The sequence below is a fragment of the Coloeus monedula genome (assembly GCF_965178545.1).
Source record: "Coloeus monedula genome assembly, chromosome: 15".
NCBI lineage: Eukaryota > Metazoa > Chordata > Aves > Passeriformes > Corvidae > Coloeus > Coloeus monedula.
The window spans coordinates 15,479,387-15,500,183 of NC_138795.1; the positions used below are offsets into that span (position 1 = coordinate 15,479,387).

General features: G+C 37.6%; 2 protein-coding genes across 2 annotated transcripts in view; one reads left to right on the forward strand and one right to left on the reverse strand.

Annotated features, from left to right (window-relative positions):
• Positions 1 to 20,797, forward strand: part of DOCK2 (dedicator of cytokinesis 2) — a gene marked incomplete at its 5' end in the record, with an annotated part of 155,472 nt that overhangs the window by 59,500 nt on the left and 75,175 nt on the right. The window contains one exon of the mRNA XM_082291263.1: positions 2,737 to 2,829. Within this exon, the coding sequence (XP_082147389.1) occupies positions 2,737 to 2,829 (93 nt within the window). The remainder of the gene's footprint in view (positions 1 to 2,736; positions 2,830 to 20,797) is intronic.
• INSYN2B (inhibitory synaptic factor family member 2B) lies at positions 9,907 to 17,669 on the reverse strand (the record flags this gene model as incomplete). Its single annotated transcript, XM_082291264.1, has 3 exons — positions 9,907 to 10,093; positions 13,563 to 13,637; positions 16,294 to 17,669. The coding sequence occupies 3 exons, from the start codon at positions 17,667 to 17,669 to the stop codon at positions 9,907 to 9,909; spliced, it is 1,638 nt and encodes a 545-aa protein (XP_082147390.1).

Consider the following 20,797-nt stretch of genomic DNA (forward strand, 5'->3'; position numbering starts at 1 on the left):
TGCAGGATTATGAACCATGGTTTAAAAAAAAAATTGTTATATGTGCCTTTAATTGTATGTGTGTTAAAGAAGCAATACAAGTTACAGAACTGGGTGCACCAGGGAGTGAGCACGGAGGATCTGGTTGGTGTAGAGCTCATTTCCTCTGTGGCTGCCCATAGAGTGCCATGTTTTAGATTTGTGACCAAAACAGTGTTGATAATGCAGAGATGAAATTTGAGTTATTGCTGAACGCTGCTTGCACAGTGCCAAGGCCTGCTGAGTTTCTCACTGAGCCCCACGCCAGGGAGGAGAGCTGGGTGAGAGTTTGAGAGGGGACACCGCAGGGACAGCTGAAATGAATGCACAGAAGTGTTTCCAAGTGGGTACCTCGAGTTCAGGTTGTGTAATGTTGGAACTCCCAAACAGCCATTCAGTGAGCCCCTGTCTGTCCAAATAAACAAACACTCCATCAGAATCTGAAGTGCAGGGTTGACTCTGAAACAGAATTCCTTTTTCTATCCCAATCCTGTAGTAGTTTAAATAGAAGACGAAAACCAAATCAAAGCTATCTGCTTTTACCTTGCACAGATATTTTGGAAAGAGAGTGAAATTTTGCTTGGTTTGGATTTTCTCTTAACTAATCTGTGTACCAATATGTGCCATCCAGCCCAACAAGGACCGTGAAGGTGCTAGAGCTCTGGGAGAGTACTCCCTCCTGCTGACCTGCCTGCAGAGTATGAACTCTGATTGTTCCATGCCTTGGTCACCTGGAAAATCTTTTCAACAGCAAAGACAAACATATGTTTTTGATCAGCATATTTAATTAAATGGAATAATACAGTTAATGTTTTCCAAGTGAACATTTATATATGATAATTTAATAAGTTAATTTAGCTCCTAAAAAAATCTTATGCTTAATCAACAGAACAAAGCCAAATGATGGTGGGTTTTCCCATGCCATCCTTTTGAAGAGAAATATGATCTGAAAAAGCACAAGTTGCAGTGGGCTGTTAGACTATCTTCTGGAGCTAGAAGCTTTAAGTTAAAATAAAAGCTGAAATCTCTTGTATTGACAATGTGTGAAAAGAATTTTTGTTAATTTTGCATTGTCAGTATTGAATGCCTAATTGTTTCTTAGATTATCAAGAAGAAAGGGAGTCTCAGTTTCATAAAGAAACCATTTTATTTCATTTGCTAATGTTTCTCTGAAAATTCAAAGGTCTAGCAGAAAATAACCTTTATGTGCTTGAGCATATGTAATAGTCTTTCCAGGAGAGGTTTGTGATGTGCTACTTGTGAATTAAGAATAGAGCTCATCTTTAATGATGAAGTCAGGGCTAAATGTTAAAACTCATTATGCAATGTTCTGAACTGTTACTAATTATGGTATAGCACATACTGGAATGTGGAAGTTAACTTACATTATATGAGCCCTCATTTTTGAATTTTAAAAAAAAGGGTAACTAATGAACTAATTACATCCCTGTGCTAAGTGCTGCTACACAGTTTTTCAGTTTGGGCTGTTGATTTTTTTTTTTTTTTTTTTTTTTTTTTTTTTTTTATAGTGGTAAACAACTTTATAAAACTAACAACAACAAATGTGTCTTCTGTGCAGCCACTCTCAAGTGTAGTCGTGTTATAAACATAGGACTGTACCAGACAAAGTGAAATTTTGAAGTAGGAAACACCAAACACAAACAAATTATTCTGCAAATACATTGTTCATTTATAGAATATAACAACTTCTGAAATCTGTGACAGATGAAGAGATCACTTAAGCTTCTATGTGTCATAATCAAAGGATACAAGAGGACTAAATGGTAATAGTAAATAAATTGCTCGGTGTGAGGAAGGTTCCTGTTATGAGGTGTGGGGGCTGATCCAAAGCAATCAGAACAGGAGGAAAAAAGGAGAAAACATTGGCTGACTCAGAGGGAAAACAGAACCTGAAACAGTTTCTCCTGGAATGGTATTGGGGCTCAGCTACCTAAAACGTTATGAAGAACTTGCCATGGTTCTGTGATTGTGGTGTTCTTTCCATACGATGTCTGACATTAAATAAGGGTCTTGGTGTAAGCTACGTGTCCTTTTCTACTAGAAATTTGTTTAGACTTTTTCTTCCTTGTTGCATGCTGGTTTCCCAAGTTGTCTAGTGATCAGAGTAGGGTCAGTGAAAGTGGTGAACATAAGGTTGTTCCCATTTGCTCAGGGTTTTAGAATAAATAATCAAATGTCCTTCTTCAGGTAACGAGAGAAGTATTTGGGCCAACCATCCCCAGTTTGTGCCCACCCAGAGCAGCTTGGCTAAATGAAGACAACTTTCTCCTTTAATAACTCTATATTTGTGACGGCCAGCTAAGAAAATTCCTGAGCTCCAGCCTGCCCTGAGAGCACTGGCAGATGTGGGGAGCTGTGGGACAATTTGCCTCAATTAACTGTACCAGGGTAAAGTTACAGACTACTCACTAAGGGGGAGAACAGGAGTGCCTTGAGTGAAAGATGGGAAGTGACTGTTTGAAACAAAAACCAGTTGTGGGGTAGATTGAGATGAAATTGGACTGAAATTGGCCACGAGTATTCCACTGAAGTTGCTGGAACTAAGGAACAATGTGAGCAAGAAGAATTAGTGTTTCTCTTCCAGAGGGGCTGTTACATCGTACAACTTGAACTGACAAAATGGAAATAATTGTTTTTTTCTTACTTTTAAAAGAGATATGATTTTAATACCAGAACTCTGGTTTTTTTCATTTGCAGGCTTCAACTTATCACCATATTCAAGAAATAATGGTGCAGTTACTACGCACAGTGAACAGAACTGTTATTACAATGGGACGAGATCCATTAATTGTGAGTAATATTTTAATGCATTTTCCATGCTTTGAAACTCATTTTATTGTTATCCTGGAAAAAAATGCAAATATAGTCTTTGTGGATTTCTTGAGAATTATTTTTTTCAAATTTAAAATAAGAAGTCTCAAGCTTTAGTCTTTTTGTCATTCAGCTGTGACACTGTAGTCACAGTCTTTTGAAGTGTGGTTGTGAGATTTGAACCTTCTTTAAGAGAACAAATGATAAATAGAAAGTTAATTGATATTTGCAAAAGAGAAGAAATTTTTACAAATCTGCATAAAGGACATGGTTTAAAACATTGTAAAGAGTATTTCTACTAATCTAAAGTGACATTTTCTGAGTAAAACTAAAAAAAAAAAAAAAGATCTAGGCATATGCTGGCACAGAACATTTACCTGAGACTTTTTTTTGTGGAGGTTCCATGATTTAAGAGTTATATTCAAGGACAGATCCTGCAATCTATTCAGATTTAAGTACGCATCTCCTGAGTGCTCCCTCTGGATTTAGACTATTCCTGAGAATGCAAGGAATTCATCAGGAATTCAGAGCTTGCCCTTCAGACTGGGCACTTATGAGAAGATGTTTTCTAATCGTTTGTCCTTGGAGATTTATTTTATTCTGCGAAATCATAGCATCATTTACTTGATGATTTTAGCCACAAGAGGTGCATTGTGTGCCTTTTAAAGTGCCCAGGTTTTCCCTGTTTACTTCTATTGGAAAGCCAAAATAACAGTTTTAGATCCTTGCCAGCCAGAGCACGTGTGTCTCCTGATTACTCTCCTAATAACTGAGGAGACTGATCGAGTTCCTCAGAGGAAATATTTGCCAGTGGTTGCTTTGAACTCCCTGGTGGTACATCTGCAGGTTTGAGACATCACTGTAGCTGTTTATCTGAACGCCAGGCTGTTGTTGTTCATGTGTAACCCTCGGGCACATCCATGGTCACAACAGGAAATGGTTTGGAATGAAGATCAGTGACCCTTTCAGTTCTCTCTAGTGTTTGAAAATGCTTTCTGTACTCACAAGGAAAGCATGATATGAGTGTTGGGGATGACCTAACCAGTCTATTAAGGAGTATTTCTGGATACCATAAACAGCACATGAAGAGGCAAAATGAAGCTGTTGTAATCCTGCATAAAAGATCCATTAGGAAACCAGTAGGAAACAAGCTGGTTACAGTAAATTGAAATGGCTTGGAAAATGTTTCTTTTTTTCCCCCCCTCCCATCTACTGTAATTTCTTCAGCTGTTTTAACCTGAAAAGAACAAATTCAGTGTGAGTTTTAAAATGCAATTCTCTTCCTTCTAATTATGCTCATGAGCACCTATGCATATGTGTATACTGGGCATTTTAGAGGTTTTTCAAAGCAGAGTTCCAATAAATTGCTATGTTTTCTACAGCTGAGGCAATACCTCTCAACAGAATAGCCTTTTACGTGCAAATAAATTGTTTTTAATGAACAAAAGTCTTTTGTATTCAGAAAGAACTGGCAAAAGAAGCTTTTTCCATGCTCTGTGTGCTACTTTAGTTCACCAAGTTAATTTTCAGGTTTGCTTTAACACTCTTGAGAGGGTCAAACTTTTTGTGAAAGCCTGAATGCTTGATCTTTTCAAAATGAAGCAGATCATCAGGAATTATGTCCTGGAGAATGCTTAGGTGAGTTCATGCTGCTGAAAAGTGGGAAACTGCAAGTACAGGTGGGATACATGGAATTGCTGCAGCTGGACTGCATAGCTGATGTTATACAGCTATAAATGACATTTCAAATGGGGCTAAATCTATTCCTTCCAGGAGGACAGAAGTTACTCTTTAGATTCTTAAATCTGTGTTTGTGAATATTGCAATTATTTTTATTAACTTCTGCAGTGTAATTTTCTATAACTTGAAAATGCTCTGGACAGTAATGCTAATACTGATTTATGCTGATAAAAACAATGGTTACAATTTACAAGACCTGTAATTCCTTGCAAGTTTAAATGCCTTGCACGGAAAGATAACCAGATTTGATTTACCTGTGGGGTCTTTTTGCTTTCTGACAGTGATAAGCAGGTTAATTTTCATATTCAGGTGCTCTTTTCACAGTCCTCTAGCTTGCTGGCAGAGATTGGGGTTTACAGTTGCCCGGATCTTTTCTTGCTGCAATGCCAGTTAAAGGGAAAGGGAAGGGGAAGGTTCTGCCTTGGGCTTAGCTGGTAAGTGCCTGCTGGGAGCTGTGTTCATGTAATTACTGAGAAGAGTCAGGCTCAGAAAGAAACAATCTCCCCAGGAGAAGGAGGTGGTGGTGGAAAGGTAATTTGGCTCTCTGCAGCTACTGCAGGGGGAGACTTAGTTAAATGCCATTCTTGCCTTCATTGTGGTTTAGCAGCTGAAGGCTTTAACAGCTGCTTGGTTGTTTTCACTCTTAAAACCCCACAAACCCCCGGCTGTTTGTAGCTGTAGAATTGCTTCTAAACTTGTTGTGAAGAGGGACAAGTTTATCATGTGAAGCTGGCTATGCAATCTTTACCTTGAATATTTCATGAAATTTAGACTTTTAGTTAAAGGTCATTGTCATGCTGTGAAGTTCTCCTACAGGAATTACAGAAGTCAAAATTATAAATTGTGTAGAACACAGCAATACTTGTTTTCAGTCTTGGCTTGGTTAGGTAAATAGAAATATTGTAAATCCACCATATGCATCTTAAGTGTTTCCTTTAGTACTTTCAAACTTGAGTTTGCTCACAATATCAGTTTAACATGATGAAATAAGTGTAGCTATGCTACACAGAGATGTTTTTAGACAGTATTTATATATAATATTGTACAAATAAAACTTTGCCAAAAAGAAATCTGTGAACTCTGTTAAGCAAAGCTACTCTAGAGCTTTCTCTGTGGGCAGATAATGACCAGAGAAACCTATTTGCAGAGCTGCCTTGGTTGGAGAATTTGATATGTTGAAATATACTCATGGTCTAGCTAAAAGCTTACAGCTTTTTCATTTGATATTCAAATTGACATCCTTGGTCTACCTGGAAATGCTGCAAAATGATTCCATGAAATGCCTGTTAGTCTGACATTCATTTTTCTTTTCCCAAAGAACAGCTGTTCCTTTCCTTTGGAATCTAAATACTGTTTATTATTAATTGACTCCTGAAACCTAATAAAAATATCTCACTTTATTTAAAAAGATAACATCACATTTAAAGGGCCTAGAAATATACAAAACATACATCAGATTAAATGCCATTAGGAAGATGGGGTGTGTCTATGCTGGCAGGATTATTATAGTGCACAAAACCATCACAAGCCCTACATGAACTGCTCTTACATCAGACAAACCAGTATTTTATTCAAACATTTTTAATTTTTAAAGAAAGTGAGTTTGATTCCACCAAACAACAATTTCAAATACAGTAATTTTGGAATATACTGCATTCTGTGCAATGTTTTATATATAGCATGTATAATTTAAATATAAATTCCTCAGAAGCCCAAAATATTTTCATAATCAAGTGCAGTCAAGTAGCTGTGGTTTGGGTTTTCTGTTGAGGCTTTTTTACAACTTATGGGGGGTTTGTGGGTAATTCTTCCATTTTATTTAAAAATGTGTTTGTATTTCTAACATTTCTTTCCTGCGCTGGGAGCTGTTTATAAGGATTAGACAGTAATTTTGTAAACCAGAGAAACTTTTTGTAGGCAGTACTTTTATCTTCCAACAGTCTACCAATTTCTACTGCTCTTCCAATCTTCACACCATAAATTGTGTAGCGTGTATCTGGAAATTTTTTATTTCCCATAAGAATTAATAATTAATGATGAAAATGTTTTTAAAATATTAAACAATAAAACAAACCCCAATGCTTTCATATTATATTTTCATATAGACAAATTTCTCCAATTACGTGTTACAAAGCTCTTAAATTTTAATTATTTTATGTTGCTAAGATATGCATATTTTTAAATCTAAACAAAACATCTAAGAGGCATTACACTGTTCCTGTTCCTGGTGCATCCATGACTGACACTTCCCCCCCATTACCTTTTGGTAGAAAAAAAGCCTTTTGTCCCAACGTTCTCTTTCAAGTGTTATATAGAAAGCTTTTTGTGTGTCAAGCACTATGGGAATGACTGGGGGTAAAAACTCCTTGCAGCCTTCCTGAAGGAAAGTGCTCTCACAGCACTGGAATTTCATATTTTCTGTCAAGGAAAACAGATGCCTTGAATGGGGTGAGTTTGATAACTCTGAGCACAGGGAAGGCTGAGAGGCCAAGTGGATGTTCCTGCATGGCAGAGTGGGAGCTGAGGCTCGGCTGGCCTGGCAGCCTCCAGTGCCTCCCTGCTGCTGTGTGCAAAGGTCACAAACACAATTCCATGTCCACATGTGGATGATCCAGACTTGACTGACAGAGAGAACTCAAAAACAACCGACTCAGGAATCTGGAAAACAGAAGCTAATTGTGACTAGGAGATTAAGGATGAAAAATTGGTTACAGTTCTGAATTCCACCAAACTCAGACATTAAAATATGAAATCTGTAAGCACTTAAATCTGTGTATTTCAGTTTTTTAGGAGTATTGATGTTTCTTCAGGCCAAAAGAAAGACTTAGACCCTCACTTGTAACTACCTTTGGTTGGACTTTCTTAAACTAAAAAGAGTATTTCTGTTTTGCATAGTTCTTCTGACCCCAGGAATTGATTAGTGCTATGTGGTGAACCAAAGCGCTGTGGTTTGTTTAAATTAAATGATCTGGATCCTTTGAAAATAGATTGAAGGCATCATATGCATTATGTGGGCAAACCAAAAATCAGATTGCTTAAAATGAGCGCTTTTGGTGTTTATCAACAAAAAGAAAGGCAAAAAGTTTGCTTTTCTATAATAAATTATTAAAAATTGGTTCAATACAGAAAAAAATCTTGCTGGTTTGACTAGTGTTACAGCTCTTCGTATTGCTTATTATTATACTTTACCACAGGGGATATTGGACTTAAAATGTTATTTCAATACACAAGAATAATTTATACACTAATAAATCCTTCACTGCATCAATTATAGAGACTAATGCAAAAAAGAAATGCTGTTGGCACAGCAGCACAAGCAGTGCATGTACTTGAGTTCTCATGTAGTCATTTAATTCTTACCTTTTTTATAACCACAACCTATTACTGAAGAGCTGTTCTGTCTCACTAAAGGCATCTAAAAACATGTTAGTAAAAATTAATTTCCTTCTGAAGAGCCTCTAAAATAGAAGTAGTTTTGTGCCTGTCATTTCTGTACTAACTGAAATTAACATGGAAATGTTTTTTAAGTGTCAGTCCTTTAGAATTTTGATAAATTAAGCCATGACATATTGCATACTTCCTTCTAAAAAATTCGTTTCATAAAGAAATTAGTTCTTCCAGACAAAATTATTCTGTGCAAAATTGTTTTTAATGTATTTTCAAATGTGTAATTTACCCTAAGAATTCAAGGAACAAAGAAGTGTACAAAAAATGTACAGACATTTAAAAGTAACATTGCACAATTGTCATGGTTTAGCATGACATGATACAGGATGACTTAGAAAAATAAGGTGAAGCGATTAATCTATGGAATACCCTGAACCAGAGCCACTTCTAAGAAAAGGTCTGCACTACATTCCACTAAACTTGCGTTGGAAAACCTTTTCCCCCTGCCCCCCCATATGAAAGGTGACCATGTTTTCATTAGTAAAATAATAGTATCACCAATCATAAATTGGGTTCCATTGGCACACCCTGTGCTAATGGTAACTTGAGTATTTCTGGAGGAAAGAAGTAGCTGTATTGACATCTGATAAATTCTTTTCAGCATATATAAATTTTTTTGTGTAATACAGATCAGTTCACTAAATGTTATTTTTACGTTCCGTTTTTTATCATCTATTAATTTACATCTTAAGGCAAAAAAAATCTTGGGATATTTTGGTACAGCAATACAGGTCTTAAATGGACAGACTGGGCAAGTGATTCAGTAAGACAAGTAGCCAGGATAGTTATTCCTCTTTATCCAGCAGTTGTGTGATGACTTCTGAGGAACCGTGTCCAGTTTTAGGCTTCCAGGTGTATGAAGGGCATCATCCCTGGAGGGACACCACCAGGACAGCTGTGGCTGCAGCATGTGAGATGAGAGGCAGTGAAAATTGGATTTGTTCAGTCTTTTAGAAGTGAAGACTTAGGAGAGAGGTCTTATTATCCATGTAGTTCTTCTTGAAGGTGTACTTGGACAGAGCAAGATGTAATGAACACAAATTAGAACGCAGGAAATTCGGAGTAGATGTTAGGAGAAAACCCTGGAACAGCCTGCCTCAAGGAGCTGAGGATTCTTGTCTTTGGAGATACTCACAACTCAAATTCACTGAAGTGGACCATGCTTGAGTAGGGGTTCAACACAAGAGTTACTGTGACACTCTCTTGTTTTACAACCCCAAAATTCTTTTCAGAAAAGTCCATTAAATGGCTGAAACTTCTAAATGGTGCCTTTCATAATGAACAAATAAAAGGATAGAGTAAAACTTAACCTGAAATTCTTTTGTTTGTTGTTCAGTAGTAGATGACAGCAACAAAAATATCTCAGTGGGGATGTGAAATAATTACAATTGTCTCCTTTGAGGAGAGATTAATTTGAACAACTTAGGTTTCCCTGAATTTGTTCTTGATGATGTGGTTTGTTCAAAGCTCAATGAATTTTTTTGCTTTTAGTCCATGTTGCCTCTAAATGGGAAATGAAGGCTGTGTGACATGCTTAGCTTTGCCTACAATTGTTTTTTAAAGTAGAGATTTAAACCTTGTTATTTTTGGAAAGTTGAAAAAAAGGTCTTTACAAAGCGTATGAAAGTGTCCTTGGAAAAACATGAGAACTTCCTTTTGAAAGAAACCATTTATTTCCTTGAAAATAGTATCTTCATGCACCTTTATTCAGTGAGATGATTTGAATAAATTCAATTATTTTGATTTTTCAGATACTCTAATTAAACATTCTTAACCTTTGTGATTTCATAATAGCACATTTTCAGGTGTGTGCTCTCAAGCTCCTTCTGTTTTAGTGTCTTTTGAAATGTAAAAGGATGCACGAGGAAGTCAAATCCACCAGAAGCATTTTCTTTTCACCTTTTTTGTTTTTCTCCTTAACTCCTTTTTCTCGGGAACTGGAGGATCAGGTGGCAGCTTCTGAGGTGAAGCTGAAGGTGGATTTTGCTCTGCATTGTCCAGTGTTTTCAAAATCTGATGAAATCTTCCTTCTTGTTGTCTGAAGTCATATTCTACACTATGGAAAAAAATTGAGAGATCTATACTAGTACATGAAGAATTCCCCCTTTAAAGAGCATGTGGAAAGGCTGCTTCCCTCATCAGAGTGACTCGGTGTTATTCAATACAGCCTGGGGTAAACAGAAGGGGTTTAGGGGTTGTTCCTTTGAAAATAAGTTCACCTCTTAATTTTTTTATTTTTTTTTTTTGAGCAAAAATTTTACTTCATTTGAGTTAAGAACTCCAACATTGTGCCCAAAGCGATGGGACAAAAATTAAGGGAGACACAATGAAAGTGTACTAGGATGACCTTTCAATGTGTTTTATTCAAAGGTCAGATTTTGATACCATAATCTAACAGTCATATGCTTGCAATTAAAAACTTTCACATTCTTAACTTTGTTAAATGCAAATGGCTCCTACTAGGACACAGGCTGGGAACAAAAACATATGAAATTAAGCCAATATGTAAGTCTTTGAGGTAAGTGGTGTTAGTTAACAGGAAAGTAGAAGTCATTTCCTCCATTGTAATCCCTAATTATTATTGACGGCAAACAAGAGCCAGGATGTTAATTAGATAACAGCAGATGAGTGCATAGAAATAAATGTAAGGCTCAAAAAAAAAGTCAGTGTGGGCAGGGACTAAGCAGTATTGTACGTATTGTCCTTATTTCAATCATCTTTTCTGGGCAGGAGAGTGAGTTGTATCAGCTGTGTCTGCTGTGAATGTTTTAGGAGGCAGGGGGGAGGAGAAAGGTTGTCTTTGCCAGAACGGGAGGAACAGAGCAACATCTGAGGGGGGTTGGGATGTCACTTCAAGGCCCTGAATCTGACTTTTCCACTGATCAGAAGAAATCTGTGAAGTTAGTCAATATGCAAATCTTTAAACACTTTTAATTGTGAGTATTTTTATATAGAATCCATAAACATCATTAAATAGTGTGTTAAAATTAACTTGAAGATTGTTTCCCTTAATTCATGTGTTTTGAGGTTTTTCATTAAATAATATAACTCAACTGGTAAAAAGTAAGCAGGGGGATTATTTTCATTTATAAAAGAGTAGAAGAATCTCTTGAACAAGAAGCAATGCATAATAAATATTAAAAAAAAAGCAGAAGGAAGTGATACAAAATCAGAGCCTGTTGCATTTCATCTGCTTATTACGAAAACTGCAAGTTAATACCTTTCAATATTTACAGACCACAAGTACTGGAGAGGAAATGTTGGGTTTATAGAATAAGTAAGGGTAGCATCTGCTCATGTTCCTTTTTTCTGCCCTTCTTCAGAGTTTTAAATTTAATGTTGGAGATATCATCTCCAGAGGCAGGAGGTCAATTCAGTCTTTATTTAATACTGCCTATGATAACTGGTTTTGGTTGCTACTTGCATTTGTTTATTATAATACAAACATTTCTATTACATGATCTAGATGGAAAATCCCAAGGCTGGAATCCCTGCTGGGTAGTTAATAAATCCAAATTTACAGTCGCTGTTAGGCTGAAAAGCTCTTTATTACTTTAGTGATCAGTGTAATCCACACGGGGATTTCTGTGAGATTAATGCATTGTTTGACTCGGGGACTGTGTGTGATAAAGATGGTTCAGTGACAGCAACCCAGCACTCCACGTGCAGGGTTTGCAACAGTGGGGAGTGAGGTTCTTCAAGAGCAGGAAAACTGGGAGCAAGATAAAACACCTGATTTTATAATTGCAACTGGGATGCTATATTAGGGGGAAAATATTTGCACGGACATTTTAGGCCACATAAAACACAGGAATTGCATGTGTTTGTCTAGAGCAAACACTGACAACAATTGCTTCTTTCAGAATATTGTCTAATGAACTTCAAGTATTAGTCACTCAGAATGCTTTTTTTCATAACCACATCCCATGGAACACCTTTGCAAATCAAAAACTGTTGTTTCCTTATTGTCTTGTGTTTGTCTCTTAAAAGTAGAAACTTTTTATAGCAACTGTGTTCTGTACATGTTCTATTAATCATTGCACCATGAGCCTCCAGGCATCATTATCATTGCAAACTACCTGGTAAATCAAAAAGGCCCCTAATGTTTTCCTACTTCCTCTGTACTTTCCTTTGAGTGATGGTGCTTGTTGTTCAGGATCTTTCCTGCTCTGAAACTGTGTAAAATTAAAAACACGGGGTATTTTTCAGAAGAGAGAAGGCATCCTGTGGTCAAGGGTAGTCTGCATACAAATTCTAGGGAGTGATCTGTTCATGTCTAGTCCCATAAAATACAGAGATTGTTCAGAGATAATGACCAAGTAAAGGAAATCTGTTTTGTCCTGGATCTTCTTTTTCTTTTTAATGGATACAGTCTGTGCTCTTGGGTATGTCACACAACTTCCCAGAGTATCCAGTGGGCTGTGAAGAAGACCTACAGGTTTGTCTCAGAGGAGTTGTGGTGTTTAATTTGTGACATGTTAATTACTTGGAAATTCCATTACCAGAGGTTTAGGACATCAGTGTGGGACTGAGTTGTATGTTGAACAATAGGTTCTAGAGCTGTGTCTAGTTTATTAAGCTCTTTATTAAGTTTGGTTCATGCAGAACATGTGTGAAAAACACTTCCATGTGAGTATTTCTATTAAAAAAGTAAAGGTTTAGTGATTGCAAACTCTTGAAGATAATGGTCTGCTATTTTGTTTGAAATGAAGGAAAAGGTTTCAGCCTAAAAGAGACATTATCTTACCCTTTAGTTTTGTAAATGTAATCAAGTAACCCAAGGTGTGGGTTTTCTGCCTTATAACTGAGCTTGCAGAGATTAGATAATGTCTTCAAAAAATTCCTTGCTGAGTGGACAAGCTACATGTGCAGTAAACCAAGACTTTGTATCTGCTGGCTTTTGGGTTGATGTCTGGACAGCTGAAGGCTCCTACAGTGTGTTTGTATAGACACAGCATTTGAAACATGTACAGCTTCCAGAACACAGCCCTGCAAAGCCTTCTGGTCATAAGGGCTTAGCATAAGCTGCACTTTAAATCTGAAGTATCTTACACTCAAATTGCACTCTCTGAAATTAATAACAACTGAGGTGAAAATTGTGGGAATTTTGATTTTATTTTGCATGTTAACATGAACTGTAGCTGTAGCTCACTGGCATTCAGAGAACTGAGAGTTTATCTTTTTTAAGATCTAAAATTATTACAGAAACCCTAGCTTTAAAAACCTATCACACAGAGGAATTTCATCATCAGAAATGGCATCACAGATTTTCAAAGCATGCCAGTAATAACACTGTGAACCTTTGTGGGAAATTTCTGTTTGCATCCTCCCAAGTCCAGTCCCCCTTTCCTTTCAGCTAACACCACTGTGAATTGTTTTCTGCTTGGGATCAAGCAACCACTTGGTCTTTTCTTAAAAACTGGGCTAGTCACAGTTGAGATATTTCATAGGTGTGAGCAAAACACTGTTTTGTGCAACTAGAGGGATGCCCAGCCAGGACAGAACCGTGCGAGGGAGCGAGGTACCTGTAAATGATGCACGCCGTGTTCTGACAGGTGCTGCAGTTGTTGAGGTCCTGCCCAGTGTGGTAGAAGTTACGCCTGGAACAGACAGCAGCTCATGAGATGTGGAGCTATAGATACAATAACACAGCTCTGATTCTTTTATGAACAAAAGCCAGCCTGTTCACAACTTCTGTCAGCCCTACTAAAAATTCTGGTATCAAATTCTAAGTTGGAAGGTTTCTTTAAAAAAACCCAAACCCTATGAGCCTTGTCTTGCACCTTTCCCACTTCATGCTGTTATGGGTTCTGGTTGTTGGTTCTGGCATGAATACATGTTACGAAAACACATAGACATGAGATTGTTTCTAACAAACACATTTTCAAGTATTTGAAAATCCATGCATTTGCTGAATCAGTCTGATCTCTGTCCTTATGCTTTCCAGTCTTCCATTGACATGTTTCCTATTTGAGTATAACCAAGTCAGATTTTCACTGTGGATAAGATAGAAATTTGGAGTGTTGAGAAAACAAGAAAAGTGACTTTTCATGCTTAACATGAACTAGAGCTGAAATACTTTTATGATGTAGAAATCTGCACTAGAAACAGGTTGAGATTGGTAGCTCATTGTGTCTGAAGAAAGTGTAACACTTACACTTAACAAGTTTTATTTGAATTAGGGGAGATCAGTTGGTACCAAAATAATTTTCTGATTGTTTTGGGAAAAATGGGAGTTCATGTGCATTGTTGTGCTATCTATACAAGTGCTTGGAACATTCAGTGAGATGAATCTGCCAAGGAGGATTGAAGCTTCTCATTGGATCTCAGAGAGACACTTCAAGATATTTGACAAATTTTTTCTCTTCAACCATGTGGTAAATGAACAGAAATGGATTATAAATATTGCTGTATAATCTGACTGTGCTTCACTGCAAATTAGTCTTTGCTATGGGCAGATTTGCAAACATAATTGAAACCTGTGCAGTGTCTCATAGAGAACTGCGTGCAGGGGAGAGGGAGTGGGTGTTCTGTTCTGTCACTTCCTGAGGAACCACAGTCGGGTGGGGGTTGGATGAAGATTACAAGAGAGAAATGACTTCTTAAGCCTGAGACATACTTGGATCCCTGCCTCTAATCTTGCTTTTTCCTGAATTTTTGGGGTTTGGAGTGTTGCATTTTTGCTATTAGTCTATCTATGTGGATTTTGTCTCTTGTGTTCAAGCTGTTGCAAATCTGGTGCTAGAAAACCATATGGAACCACCCTCTGAGGGAGGGTAGCTGGATCTGAATTGTATGGGGGAACTCTTATCTAGAACAAGAATTTTTGTGGGCACAGTGAAAGCTAATGAAAGTATTTTCGTGCTAACATCCAGATGGACATTACTTGTTAATGTTTCCAGATAAAAAAGGTAATATGTATGGAGTAAAATCACAAGCCAACTTGATTTTTATTAAATTTTTAATGAGTGTAAATTCTTATTTGAATTGTGAGTTGGAATGTCATTCAACAGAAATAAAAGAAGTTCACTTCAATTCCCAGCTAAAATACTTGGAAAAAGAAAAAAAATCTTCAAAATAGATTTTTTTTTTTTTCTTTTTTTTTCCTTCAGAAGCTGTAAGAAAATTGGGGTATATATAAAGTTGTGGCCACAGTTAGTTCTGTCTTGAGAGTTCTGCCCATGTGAGAACAAGTGCAAAGCCCTGATGCTGGATGGTGTGAGCACAGCAGTGTCATGCTCTGGGCTATTTCTGCAACTGCACCTACACAAAACCCTCAGTGCAGCCTTCTTGTGATGTTTGTACAGTTTGTGGAAATGTGGAATATTATCGGATTTATTCATTAATTGTAATCAGTAAATACAATTGATACACATGGTGCAGTTTTGCACACATAAGTGTTTTATCTACATGCATAAGATGCCTGTGCTAAGCATTAAAGTAAATGTATGGTAACATAGTCTTCTTGTTGTTTCATCTTAAAAAAATAAAGTAAAAGGGAACCATAATTCCCTCGATTTTTTTCTGAGTTTTTCAAAGATAAATTGTTTGATGGGTATATACTACTTTGCAACAAAACAGAACTTTAAAGTGTATCCTAGGTGCAATTACTCTAAGAGATGCTGTCAATAGTTTGGAAAGCTCTGTTAGGATATTCTGAAATCTGTTTTGAGCAGAAAAATATTTAAAATTCTATTTTAACTTTGTCCAATCTTTAGATGTTAGTTGCATTTTTGGTATCATTATTTTTGGGGGTTTTTTTTATAATGCATAATAATGCATGAATACTTTTTGCAGCCTTGGCTATCAGTCCCTGTGTCACCATACTGACCATAAATAGAGGTCATGCTTTGTTATGGGGGTGCAGAAAGGGGCCACTCTGAAATCTGAGGGTCTGAAGTGAGTTCTTGCTGACAGCCTTCACATGCTCTGTCCTTAGTTCTCAGTCTGCATGTCTGGCACTCCGTGCGTATCTGACCTTGCCATGCTTTGAACACCCTAAATCTAAATGAAAAGGGGAGTTGTTAAGCTGGGCCTTGCACTGGGTTTAGTAAAGGCAGTGTCAGCTAAAGCCAGACTACAAAGGGACTTGCTTCTCTGCTGAGGCCCAAGCACCACAAAAAGGGCATAAGACACGTTTTTGCAAACTCATCTTTAAATACCAGAAGAGCTGTGTTTTTCAGCAGCAAAATTAAAATAATGTTAACATCTACTTTACACTTCTGATGAATTACTAATATTAAAAATGAACCATACCCTTCACTGAGGGCTCTGGATTTTTCCAGATCTTGGATTACATTCAAAAGGACTTTAATCTTCTCCTGGTTCGACTGCAAGGATTCCTCTACAGACTGCAGCCTGCCTTGTAGCGCACAGAGTTCTCCATGTGCCAAGTGAATTTGATTTATTTCGTTAATCTCTTTGTTGCTTTGCAGGTTTATTTCATTCCTTGGCGGATAAGACTTTATGTGAAATCCTTCTAAACAGCTGTTGCACTGCGAAACATCTGACTGGGTGGAATTTTTCTCGATTTCAGTATTACGTGACAGACATGGTTTTGATGCATTGCTGCTGGTCAGTGGCACCGTTGGGTGATCTTCACTTGGTAATGTCACGCAGCTGGAATCTGGCTTGTGCTCTCCTGCCTGGTGACAGTCTCTGAGGAAACAAGGAGATGAGCTGTGATTTGATGGAGGTGACAGTGGAGTAGTTTCCTTACTGCTGGCATCTTTGCTGGCTACAGGCGGCTCAGAATCACTTTTCTCCTCTTCCCGAGCAGCAGAGTGGGGGTTACATTCACTGCAGTTCGTAGAATTGCTCAGGCAAGGCTCTGCTTTTTCAGAATCAGATGACAGTGTGCTGTTTTCGTGACTTTCGTTGCTGTTGATGACGGTAGAAGAATGCAGTGAATTACTTGAAACCATGGTTGTGTCTGGTGCATCCAGGGAAACGTTTCTGTCTCGTGGAAAACTCACATGAATGTATTCAGGCACCTGTGTAGACGCAGTCGTCTTGTCTGACACTGAGAAATCATCTGAGTACATCGGTCCATTGCTTTGTGCTTTTGATGATCTTTGACCCAAGCCCACCTCACTATTCCTGCATCCATCCTCCAAGTGATCACTTATTCTTAAGTAACAGAGCTCTGAAGACAGAATGTCTGGTTCACAAAGATTGCCATTTACCTGGATAGAGTTTGTAGGCTCTGCTGGCATTTCTGTCAGTGATTTGCTTACTGTCAGCTTTTTCCTTTTAAAAACTGGGAAGTGTTTCCTGAGGCTGGGAGAAGTTTGTATGGCAATATTCCGAAGCCCCTTCTGAGCCCTTGGAAAAGTTGGAGACTGAGATAGCAAGAAATTGTGATCCCTAAATATTTCTGTTTTTCCACTTGTGAATGCTGTGTCCCGGGCAGGATTAGCTTCCAGCTCTGCCTTGGTGCTGACACCATCATCCTTGAACCGAACTTGCTGGGATTTGGTCCTGCGGTGCTGGGGGTGTCTCAGAAAATCCGCCGAGTCCAGGCTGTTCCTTTTCAGTAGCACTGGTCGCATTTTCATGCTTTGCTGGGCCATTGAATCACAATTTAAAGTCTGCAAGTAACGTGTTTCTTTGCGACCCATTTCATCTGTCATTTGACCTGTGTATTAATATTGTTCCTAGGATACCAATAAACGCCTCACTTCTGGAGCTTATCATTCTTCTCCTTGTTATTATGTATATTTTCAACTGGCATGTTCTCTTTAGGGATCCTCTTTCAAATTTAATTGCTGATTAGACCAAAAACTAAGATAAATTAGATATAAAATTTAAGGAAAGATTTCTTGTAGCTCAGGAATGCAAAAATGCTGTTGCCTGCAGCTAACATGGTCTTTGTACTACAAAATTGCAACAGGCTGTTACACTTCCAGTCAACTAATTTAAAGGTAAGGTTGAGTCTATGGCTTTCCTAGTGGCTCTTATTTGACAGCAGCTCTCCATTAGGGATCCAGCTTTTATTTTCTCATGGACCAGTCACATGTGTTTTATTTGCATGTTGTCTAAACAAGCATAATAATTTTTGGGGACATTTTCATTTCTGATGCATAGTTTTACTGATGGAATATATCCATTAATACCAAACCGAATTTCTTTCTTTAGAGATCGTTTTTCTTCCTCAGCCATCTTTTTAATTGCCAGTTGAAACTAATCTTCCCAAACAGGTAAGGAAAACGTAACCACTTCTGACCAGGGAAAAATACAGCATCCAGTGGGATTCAGTGAGAGACTTTATTGATGCGTGGTCGTTACTGCAGTTCTTGCAAACACAAGGCAGATCATATCCAAGGGGTTGGCTCAGTTCTGTAAACAGGAGAGGTCCAGGCTGAATAACCCATAAAAGCAGAATAGCAGAAAGTGTTTCCTGAAAATAAAAAGACAAGAGCTGTAGCTGAACAAACTGGCAAATGGTGTCATTTTCTTCTGCTGTCTCCCAGTAACTTTCCATCATCACTTGTTCTGTGACTTTGGCAATGAGGCAATTGCATAGAAGCTGAAAAATGCTTTAGAATTTTGAAGTGCCTAAAGTCCTTTTTGTATGAAGTACAATACTCAAGAAATGGATATATATATTTATATACAACAGATACAAAATATCATAGGCCTGAATCTGGTCCCAAATGCAGATCATAAAACTTAAGTCAGATTTGAAAATGGCCATTAAATCCTGTAATGGATGAAATATCCAAAACTGAACAATACAAATGTGAGTTCTTAATTCAGAGGCAAGTTGAGGGGTTGTTTGTTTGTTTTTTGTTTTGTTTTTTTACTTGTTAATTTTAGTGTTCAGATTTGAATACAAGAATGCAACTAAATTCCCAGCATAGTGGTAACTTACTATTAACCCTGTTCCCTGTTAATTCACTGGTCATCTCATTAGCCTTACTACTTCCATTAGCTCAGAATCTTTTATTTAAGCATTGCACAGATTTTACTGTATTTAATTTACAAGAATTGATGAGATGGGTGCAGTGGGAGAGATCTTTTTAAAGAACATAGCAAAGTGTTATGTAGCATCATGTAACATTTAGGCACTGTAATATAATTTAAACAAAGTAATAATGTGATATTACTCTATTATAAAGTTCTAGAAGAAAATGAGTGTTGGATGATTTCACTGAGAGAGAAATGTCACATAAGATATTGAGGAAATAAACATGTGCATTAATACCAAATTTTACTTTTGTGGTAGGCATGAAGTTATGGAAATCTGTGCACTGATTGTGCAATGGAAACAAGTATCACAATAAACAAGTCCAACAGTTTCTGCAAACAACATTCCGGTGCCAAGTTCTGAGTTCTCATATCGTCCACTAATTACCAGAGACTTTTTACAGTTTTGTTTGAGAATTTATCCAAATATTGCAGTAGCATTCTCCCCATCACAGCTGCTGTGCTCCAGGCAGATGGACTACTTTAAAAGTTATACTTGCCCAATTAAATTCTGAAAGAAGCTTTAGAAAGCTAATCCTTTGTGTTTTAAATAAAAGTAAAAAGCCCTTAAGCGTTTTGTGAGAGCTCTCTCCTTTGGCTGTAGAGGCATTTGAGCTACATTCCTGCAATCTGAATTTGAAAATTGCTATTTTAACTCTGTTGATTTTTAGCTACCTTGCCATCCAGTACTCTGGGTTTACTATGAATTGTAATGAACATTTTGGTGCTGTTTATACTAAATCAAGCTGAAAGAAAAAAAATATATAGCTAGGAATGTTCAAATATTTGGATTGAAAACCCAGACTAGTGAATTTCAATGAGTTATAGGTGTCTGTGCTTGAGTTAACAAATCAGTGCAACATTGCCAATTACTAAGTTTAAATAACATTTTCCCTTGCCCAGCATCTAATTCTTCACTCTTTCCTGACACAGCAATTTAAAGTTCTTGTTTTGCTCATTATTTCACATTGAAGTAGGAAAAATCCTAAAGATCCATTTCATAGAAATGTTTTCAATTTATTAATTTAACTTATTTCACTCATAAAAAAAGAAGATTAAGTCTTGTAGTAATAATAACAGTTTTAGTAGAAGAAATTTACTGGGGTTTGATGTTCCATGGCTCCATGACCTTGCATCCAGCTCTCCAGCCTCTTCCTCCACATGCCTTCCCTGGGCAGCTGCCCACAGTCCCAAGGCAATGCCTTGTGCTGTGCCTGCTTTGCTCAGTGAACCCCCCATGGGTTTGTTGCAGTCTCTCCATCCCCTGTTGGATAAGTGCCCCGTGAGGTGCTGGGTAGTTCATGTTGTTTGCAAATGGTGCACATTCCTTGCTTCTCAGTGTTCTGGGTATGTGGATCTGACTGATGTTTTCGTGGTTTTTTCTTTTAGGCTTGGCTGGTACTATTAAAGAAAGTCTTGACTTTGAAGGTCTCTGCGTGCTTTGCTCACACAATTCCTAGTGGAGGTAGTTACTCTTCAGTGTAAACTTATCCTTGCTCCAGTGTAATTTGTATCCCAGGGTGTAGAAAGTGAACCCTCTAGAAAACAGTCGGGGGCAAAGCCTCCCCCCTCAAACAGCAATGGAACTGGTGTCCAACCTGGGGATTGTGGGTTTGAGTTCTTTGAAATGCACCTACAGCTTAGTTAGACTGCCAGGCAGAGGAAATTTAACAACAAGACATAGGTATTTTTTTATATAAATATTCTTCTATCTTTCCTGCCTCTGCCTTCTCAATTTCTTCAAGAGTCAAACATAGTGTTTTGGTTCATATTTCAGTTCAATGACTGAAGC